At 33.1% G+C, this 9,851-nt stretch overlaps 1 protein-coding gene and 1 non-coding gene across 2 annotated transcripts; both read right to left on the bottom strand.

Annotated features, from left to right (window-relative positions):
- Window positions 1-5,844: 5,844 nt before the first annotated feature.
- Window positions 5,845-9,128, bottom strand: LOC133823888 (uncharacterized). The gene is made up of 5 exons (XM_062256742.1): window positions 8,773-9,128; window positions 8,439-8,677; window positions 7,655-7,764; window positions 6,359-6,499; window positions 5,845-6,264 (listed from the first exon to the last, which is right to left on the bottom strand). The coding sequence occupies exons 1-5, from the start codon at window positions 8,999-9,001 to the stop codon at window positions 6,015-6,017; spliced, it is 969 nt and encodes a 322-aa protein (XP_062112726.1). The 5' UTR covers window positions 9,002-9,128; the 3' UTR covers window positions 5,845-6,014.
- A 63-nt stretch (window positions 9,129-9,191) lies between these two features.
- Window positions 9,192-9,271, bottom strand: TRNAL-UAG (transfer RNA leucine (anticodon UAG)). The gene has a single exon. It is a non-coding gene; the product is annotated as a tRNA-Leu (tRNA).
- Between the last annotated feature and the right edge of the window lie 580 nt (window positions 9,272-9,851).

Below are 9,851 nucleotides of genomic sequence, written 5' to 3'. Positions count from 1 at the left end.
TTTCAGCTGTCGACATTCATCGGTAGTATGCCCGGTGTCTCTGTGAAATCGGCAATACTTGCTGGAGTCCCTCTTGGACTTTTGATTTCTCATCGGGTCCGGACGCCTAAAGGGGACCTGGTTTTCATTGGCCAGGTATATGTTCTCCCGAGACTCGTTGAGCTCGGTGTACACTCTGTACACGGAGAAATATCTTTCCCCTTTCTTTTTCTTTCCTCCTTCGGCCACGGGGTTACTCCCTTCGTTCTTTTTTCTCTTGGAAGGGTTTTCCGCAGCAGGCATTGAAGCTGGTGGGTCCACCGAGGTTGGGGCAGAGTTTATGTTTATCGTTGTAGTTGCAGGCTGGGAAGTCATATTAAGTGTCGACCTCGCTTCCTCTACATTGACAAACCTCTGTGTCCGCTTGTTAAACTCGGTTATGGACCTCACAGGTTTTCTCTGCATGTCGTCCCAGAGAGCATTCCCTGGCATAACTCCAACTTGGACAACCATTAGGTGACCGCTGTCATCCACGTTCCGAGCTCGGGCTACTTCCAAGTTGAACCTCGTAAGGTAACTTTTCAAAGTATCTCCTGGCTGCTGCCGAACATTAGTCAGGGTTGACGCCTCAGGCCTAACCCCCGTCATGGCTCTAAACTGCTTCTTGAAGTCTCTAGACAGCTGCTCCCATGAAGTTATTGAGTGTCTTTTATATTTTTCGAACCAGCTTTTGGCTGAACCTATTAAAGATGCTGGAAATAACAAGCATCTGAGCTCGTAACCCACGTTGCTTGCTCTCATTATGGTGTTGAACGAGCTTAGATGGTTGCATGGGTCAGACTTCCCCTCAAACGTTGGGACGTGAGAGATCCGAAATCCTTGGGGAAATGGAGTGTTAGAAATATGGGGAGCAAATGGTTCAAGCTCCTCGTTAGAATCTTCATATTGATCCCGACCTTGCTCGCTTTTCAAAAGCCTAAAGGCTTTTTCCAACTGTTCAATTCTTTCCTGGACCGGGTCCGCAAGGGGTATTGTCTGGAATCGGTTGTCGCCGATCACAATTCCAGGCTCGTGCCTCCGTAGGGGGTCTTGACGTCTATTCAAGTGATCCCTCAGGTCCGGGTTTATCGGGTTTTCGTTACCCCGACTTTGATTCAGGTGTTCTCGCAGGTCGGAGCGATTCCTGCGGCTTCCAGTATTCTTACGACCTCGATCATGCTTACTGACCGATCTGGTATCTCCAGAGTCGTCACTAGTAAAACTTTTCGCATAGTTATTTCGAGATGGATCTTTTCCGTGTCGCCTCGTTTCCGCTGTGCGGGACCGAGATGTTTGACTTCTCTCTGATAGGGCATCTCTAAGCTCCTGGAAAGTTTTCCTGTTTCCTTGTCTCCTCCCCGCACGCCTTTCGTCCTGATCTCGAATTGGTTGAGCATTCCTGCGAGGGGGTGAAGGGTATCTTATAGATGATGGAGGGAACCGTATGGGTGACGGTGGCTGCCACCCATTTCGCGGCCTAGATGGTTCGGAGTTTGCCCGAGATGGGTTGGTTCCATGTGGTGCGCTCCCAGGGATTTGAGTCCGAGCCTCTGCAGGGGCTCGGTTGTTCTCAGTTCCCGCAGGTACTTCCACAGGTGGATTAACCGGGGCCCTAGCCCGAGTACTTCTCTGGGGCCTAGGGGGAGCGGATGGCTCTGCTGGTGCCGGAGGTTGTGCCGGCCTTCTTGGGGCAGCATTCTTTCGTGGACACCCCCGGGGCCTGCAGGGAGGGACATGCACGCCCCTAGGAGGAGGAGCTTGGTTTTCACGCGGAGGCGGGGGCTGGGCCACCTGCGCCTCTGCGGCTATCCTAGCTAACTCCTCATTCCGCTTGTTGGCCTCTGCCAACTGCTGTTTCAGCTGCCGGTTCTCAAGTTCCACAATGGGAACATATCGTTCAGGGTTGTAATACATATCCTCATCTCGTGGCAGAGCGGGTGGTCCGCGAGAATCGGAGGATCCGCTTCTTTCCTCAACATCTGGGTTTTCCATCGGCTGTTTCCCAGGACGTCTTGGGTAATTCTCTTTAGGAGCATTCTGATTATTAGTGGCCATGACTTATTCAGGGACTGAATGCTTAAGGCTCTCAATGAAAGCACCACACTATTGACGCCATTTTTCGTCAACAGTGAAAGAAGAGCATGAAAACAATAATCAGTTATGGCCAAATGAAATACGATAAAACACACGAGATTTTTTACGTGGTTCAGCAGTTAAATCTGCCTAGTCCACGAGTCTTTGTTATTAAACTTGAGATGATCTCTGAAAATTCTCCAAGGATGAATTCTCCAGAGTTTTCCCTCAAGATCACAAAAATTCGGTCCCTTACAATGGTGCATGACCTCTCTATTTATAGAGAAGATTTCAGAATACTATCCCACATATTTCGGGAAGTTATTCTGTATATGCAAATAAATTAAATGGTATTAAAAGCCTGCAATCCGATATACAAGGAAACGTCCCCTGAAGATCAGGGGGCGTATAACTGAACAAATAATATCCCTTGATTGTAGGGGATTTATAGTAATCAATATAGACCGCGTCTCTTATAGATGACTCATTAGGATATTCAAAGTTATTATCCTATATCACCAAGGCCCTATTCACCCAGGTTTCTTATTGACTTTCGAGCTATAGCATCTTCCCGAGGCCACATGACTTCGATCTCATACGCGCGTCAGGCTCGGAGCCCTGATCTGAGGCCATCCCGAGAATAGATGTACTTCGGGGTCTATCTTTCGAGCTTGTGAGGATTTCGAGGCTATCATCTTCGAGGTCGTCTCTGCTTTGCAGGCTCGATGCTTAGATTTCGGACATTTTCCAGACTTTACGAGTTCATTCATTATGAATCCAGCTTTCGAGGTCACAATTCTCATGGCTCGAAATCTGGGTGTAACAAGACGAGTTAATGAAAAAACAAGTCAACAATGTATAAAGAAATTTATGTTAAAAATTGCTAAACAAAATGAATAAGAAATATAAAAATGAATAAGAATTAGAAAAATGAAGAAAATAGATAAATATATAATTTAAAATTAAATATATATAGATAATTTAATATAGATATTTTTTCTTAATTAATAAATAACCATAAATTATATAGTTATAGTTATTATTATTATTATTAAAATTATTAATTAATTTAGAAAATGCCATGAAAACTTTGACAAGTTGTTACACGTTTTTTTTAATAATTTTTATCATTAGTAATTAATATAAAAACTAAAGGAAAATATATATTTTAATTATGATACATTTTTTGTTTAAACAAATCAATAATTAAATTATTATTATTGAAATTAATTTGCTTCTATTATAATTTTATAATTACATATTTTAGATTTTTGTTCTTTAATTATTAACTAATAATCATAAATTTGAAAAAAAATTAAAGATTTGAAAAAATAAGAAAATAAAAAAAGTGCTTTGAAGCAATTTTTAACTTATTTGTTTTAATTTTACACAATTTTTTTTGGAAATATTAATATATTTTTATTAAATTCATGTATAATTTATTTTTATATGTATACTTATCTCTTCGATATAAAAAATGTGTAGATAACAGAAATTTTTAGTTTTAATGGTTTTTTTATTTTTTTTTTCCGTTAACTTTAACGAAATATTCTTATATTTAACGGTAGATTGTAAACCTGACTTAAACTTAGATAAAATTAAATAAATCAATAATTAAACAAATTAAAATAAGATATTTTTTAGATATTTTACAATGATAATTATTTAAAAATAATAAAACTATACGTTTTATAACTAAAATAAAACTTAATTAAACTTCACATATTAGAATAATATGATATTAAATATATAATATAATATATTTTACTATCAACTAGCGACAAATTTAAATTTAAAATCCACGTGTAACATTAATATTATATTAAACATATAATATATAATCTCTTGTTATCACTGCCAAATTCAAAAACTAGAACAAACATAAACTTAAACAAAAATTAATTAATTAATTAATTAAAATAGGATATTTTAAAGATATTTTAAAATATTTTAACTAATTAAATCATATTTATTTAAAAATAATAAATGTACACATTATTTTTTATCATATAAATTTGTATGATAATAGGTTTTTTATCAAGTAACTGAAGTTCTTTTACTTCATCAAATTCACCAAAAGACTTTGCGGGATACATTAAAAATTAAAAATAGTTGATGCATTTATACTATGACTTTTTCTATTATTATTTTATTTTTATTATTAATTTATTTTTAAATATTATTGTAATTTATATATATGTCATGAGTCATGTAAATATATATATCAATATAGTGTTTAGATATTATATATGTAGAGATTATTGATATAAATATTATATATACTATAGAATTATAATTCATTATTTTATATATATATTTAAAATAGTGAACTAATTTTTATTAAGATTATAGATAATATTTATCATTTTAAACTAAGTAAGCGTGCATTACACATTGTTTCTACTTAGTAAATATATTTGTAACATACAAATTGATAAAAATAAAAATCTAATAAAATATATAAAAGTAATTTTTTTAAGGATAAAGTGTTTTTTTGTGTTATATTTAATGTTGTGAATAGAGTTTAGAGAAGATAGTGTGGAGGGTTGAAATTGGTCTTACAACTATTAATATTATACGTGCAATCATATAAATCTACCTTTTTAAAAAAAAAAAAGAATATACATAAATTTAGTAAGTTGAGAACGTAATTTACATTCCAATAAGTAGTAATAAGTAGCATAGTTAAGTTTGTTTCGTTCAGAGCAAAATACTTTATTCTCTAAAATATAAAAATAAAAAAAATAGTGAAAGTAGCCTTCCACTGTTACATTTCTTTTAACCTCTTCTTACATGGAGAGAATTATTATTCATTAAATTATAAATATTTTATTAATTTTTTATAAACTTTTATATATATATCTCTTTTATATAATAAGTATGTAGATAACGAAAATTCTTGATTTTAACAGTTTTTTTTTTTTTTTTTTAACGTTAACTTTGACAAAATATTATTATATTTAACATAATATTCTTATACTTAACGGTAATTTGTAAATAGTTAAACTTAAATAAAATAAAATAAATAATTAGAAAAAATAAAATAAGATTTTTTTGAGATATTTTACAATAATAATTATTTAAAAATAAAAAATAATTAAACAAATTAAAATATAATATTTTAAAAATATTTTACAATAATAATTATTTAAAAATAATAAAATCATACATTTTATAACTTAAATAAAATTTAATTAAACTTAAACTCATTTAATAGAATAATATCATATTAAACATAATATAATCTGCTGTCAATTAGCAAAAAATTTAAATTTAAAATCCATATATAATATTTAATATTACATTAAACATATAATATATAATCTCTTATTGCCACTCTCAAATTAAAAAATCAGAACAAATATAGACTTAAATAAAAATAAATAAATTATTTAATTAAATAAAATATTTATTTAAAATTTATATGATATTAATATAAATTTAATAAAAATAATTAATAAATTCTATAAATAAAAGTAAATAAACTTGCCTTGAAAGTTAATTGTATCTAGTATATATATATATATGCAAAACCATTATATTTAATTATTTTATTTTTAAAATGAATAAATATATTTTAAAATATAATATTTAAATAATGTAAAAAAAAATACAGAAGTCTTAATGTAAAATTATTTAGTAAAGTATGTTAAAGTATAGAGTAGAGCACCTATTACTTTTGATCCAATAGAGTCTGGCCATTCTTTAGAAAATAGCATAATTATATAATCGGGTGTAACTGTGACTCGTTAATAAAATATTACTACCAAGGCATCAAACCAGGGTCTTATTTCATAGTTTTGCCACATAAATTGAATCAGAGTGAGAACAAATCAGATCTTATAGATCCATATTCACTCAAATTATGTTTCTGTATTGTAATATACCAGGAATATGAAGTAGAAAATCGAACCAGAGAAATTTCATATAGCATCAATTTTGGGTGCCATAATCTCAAGAAGTCCCTTGGGATTGTCCACATGAACCCAGTGACCTGACCTTGGAAGTAGATGAGCTGTGACCTTTCCCTCAGATGGACCTCTTTCTAGAGATGAAAGGGTTTCGAGCCGCTGAATGGTATCCTGGTCCCAGCGATCACTTTCCTCAGCACGCACAATATCTATCTGCATACCTTTTGGAGGGTGCTCTAACAGAGGCCAATATGACTTCTCCCTACAAAATTTGTCATTACTCTCCTAAAACTACCATTTCAACTATCTATTTACTTTATTTAAAGAAATGATTTTGTAAGTATATCAAGAGTTACCTGTAAGACTGCAGCATCCCAGCTGCGCCATCAAGATTAAATGCCCAAGTCATGTGATCTCCAGATTTCTTGAGGTTGGAACCTATCCATTCTGATAATGACTTTGAGAACCCAAGTCCAATAAGATGATTTACAAGCCACCTGAAGCAATCAAAACCAGAAAAAGTTAACGAAAAAGGCACATCGTGAAGAAACTATAAATTTAAACCAAAGCAACAATTGAGATGAAATGCTTCCATGTTATTGAATAAGGCATTGACCCATTCAAATTACTTCCACTGAAGTCAGTTATAGGACTTTGGCAATATGACACATATGTGGCAATAAACCAAATCAATTAGAAGCTGCGCTTCCACTTGTCAATTGGTCAAATAATGAGGTCCAAGCTTTTGTTGAAAGAAAAATACAAGGTTGCAGGAGATCAGCACAAGCATGTCAAGGTATACTCAAGGCGGTGATTTGGTGACAGTAAACTTTCACAGGGGAAGGTTGAGCCATTTCAGATCATAAAAATTAATGAAAATGCCTATGTTATAAAGTTTCCCTCTGATATGGTTTTTTTTACAACCTTCAACAGAGCAGACACATATTACTATCTGTCAGGTGAGTTTTACTAGTCTATCAAGGATGAGCATTATTTTCTTCAAAAGGGAAAGGGACTGATATAGGACTCTCGCAGATTAGTCTTGTGTCATTAGCAATATAATGGACTTCTTAGTCTTTGAGTAAAACTTTTTTCTGTTTTCTCCCAGCACCTGCTAAGGGCCATTATACATTGAGTTTCATTTCTTTTGTCGTCAAAAATAACTAGAAATATATGTCAGATTTCTTAAATTTTCCAACTTCTAGAAAGTGTCTAAAATTACTATCACTCTGCGGCACCCAATTGGCACTTTCCTACATCATAAGTGAAATTAAGCATTAAAACACTCAGAATATAATGCTTACTATATATTATGAGAAACGTGTGACAACCAACTCTATGAGCTTATAACTTAGACTTGAACTGTAAACTAACATCCTTACACTCTAGTGCTTAAGTTAATATTCCCACTCAAGTTTTTTGGTTAAATAAATAAAATATATCATCCTAATTACTGAATCTCAAAATCTAGAACTCAAGTTCTTAAAAAACTTTGTTACAACCCATCAGATGAGAAATAACCAAAAGATGTACCCCCTAACAGAGTTTCAGCATGGGATATGAAAGTGAAATTTATAGCAAAGTAGGGGGAAAAAAGGCATATGAAACCCGCATGGCTGCAAATAACATTATACCAGAAAAAAGAGCTTTACTTTCGTGATGAAACTGTTGGAGGTATACTCCGCAAGGTCTTCAAAACATTTTCTACTTCTTCTTCATCTTCAGGTTCTTTTACTCCTAGAAAGGAATCAAGTACCCACAGCTGCTCTGGGTCAAGATTAAAGAAAGGGTCACAAGCTTTTTCTTCAGTACACCAAGCAAGAAAAATACTGTCCAAACACCAAGTAACGAAACTAAACTTCACTCCATACTAATAAGGGATGACCAAACTTTCAGGCTATCACTTTGTTAAGATCCATATAAATTCACACGCAACACATAAAATAGTACTGTATAATAAGACAAAGAACCTGGTGGTATTCGAGAGACCACCCCTCTCCTCAAAGAGCAACTGCTCCTAATCTCAAATTCATAAAATGGATTATCCCCTTAATATACTCAATATTTATAGAAAGACTCTTGCACTTCCCAAAACCACCTACACTCTTTAATTACAAAATATGACTCCTAGAAAATCTCTTACACTCCCCACTACATATTTATTTGACTTGGGCGCCTAAAACTAGCCTCTCAATTTCATACAAAAACTCGTTATTTGCATTGATTAAACAGTCATTTTCAGGTACCCAAGCTTTAATGCAAGAAATGTATGCGTGTGCGTGACAGTATTAACCTAGAAACTTTATATTTCACGTGGTTACTTAGATTCACAACATGACATTTCTCATTTCAAAACAATATCTTCTAAATTAAACTATATTACCATGAAAAGACAATGACAACAATGGAGGATTGGGCAAAGCAAAGAAAAAAGACCTGTTTAGGCAACACAGCAGATTCGCCATAGTCTCCACGAGCACAGCTCTCCACATACTGCAAAGCAACCTTACCCCCCATAGAATGGCCTACAACAACATCCGGCCATGCCCAACCTTGAGACTCTACTAAATCAGCTAAGTCCTTAGCTGCATTAGTCAAATCATGAGGCGGGTCCAGGCCTTCGACCTCGGTTGATCTCCCATGGTTCCTTAAATCCACAAGCACCGCTCTCCATGCTTCCAAAAAAAAAAGTTCAAAAAAATTGAGTTCCTGTTTGTATCATTTTCCGAAGAAATTACAGAGAGACAGAGAGAGAGAGCGTATGTGATACCAGATGGATTGGAGATTGTGGAGAGGAGATTACGAGAGAAAGTTCTCCAATTTCGGCCAGATCCCAAAAGGCCATGGATAATCAGAGCAGTACGGTGGTAGGGTTGGTCTGTTGAAACTCGGACCTCGTCGAAGGCTAGGGTTCCTATGGATCTTCGTGGTGTGCTCAGAAAACGAGTTAGAAGCGGGTTAAAGATACTCGATTTCATTCTGAGGAGACTCGTCGCCATGGCTGCTGCGTGTGTTGTAGTCCTCTTTTCTTGGCGATTCGAATATAATAAAGTAAAAGCAATTATTACTTATGTATAATAATAATAATAAAGGCAGAATAAAAATGTTGAAAGAAAACAATCCAACGAAATTGAAAAGGGAACTTTTGTTTTGGTCATTCATTCAAACGGATCAACGAAACAAAAACATTGACAGCTGTGGGATTTGAACCCACGCCCTTTCGGACCAGAGCCTAAATCTGGCGCCTTAGACCACTCGGCCAAACTGTCTTTTTTGTTAAATCTAATTACATAAGCTATATATTCCAACTATCAAATAAACTCTTACACTTTCATTTCAATAAAATAAATATAAATATTTTTTATTTTAAATTGTATTAATGTTTTCTTTCTAATTTTGTGCCTACTTTAACTACTTAATATTTTTGTCATAAGAAATAATTTTTTTTTATTTTTCCTTCTCTTTATTTTTTTAATATTCTATATATATTTATAGAGAGGCTATATTAATACCCAAAATTTAATTAAGACAACCAAATTTTATTAACTTAGGCTTTTTTTTTTTTAATTTTACTTTTTTCATATTCTAAAAAATACATATAAAAAAATATAATTTAAATATTTAGACATAAAAAAATAAATATATGAATTATAGTAAAATTATAAAAACAAGATAAAATAAAATGATTAAAATTAAAAACTAAATAATATAAAAAAAATTGAGAAAGTGTTAAGAATACATTAAAAATATAATTTAATTTAACTATCTATATATTTATGTAAAGGAGAGCACAAGAAGATGATGTTGTACTCTAAAATTGCTCCAAAATATTCTTTCTATTTTCTTATT

The sequence above is a fragment of the Humulus lupulus genome, chromosome 3 (genome assembly GCF_963169125.1).
Source record: "Humulus lupulus chromosome 3, drHumLupu1.1, whole genome shotgun sequence".
In the NCBI taxonomy this organism is placed as follows: Eukaryota; Viridiplantae; Streptophyta; class Magnoliopsida; order Rosales; family Cannabaceae; genus Humulus; species Humulus lupulus.
This window is presented reverse-complemented; position numbering and strand designations above follow the sequence as displayed.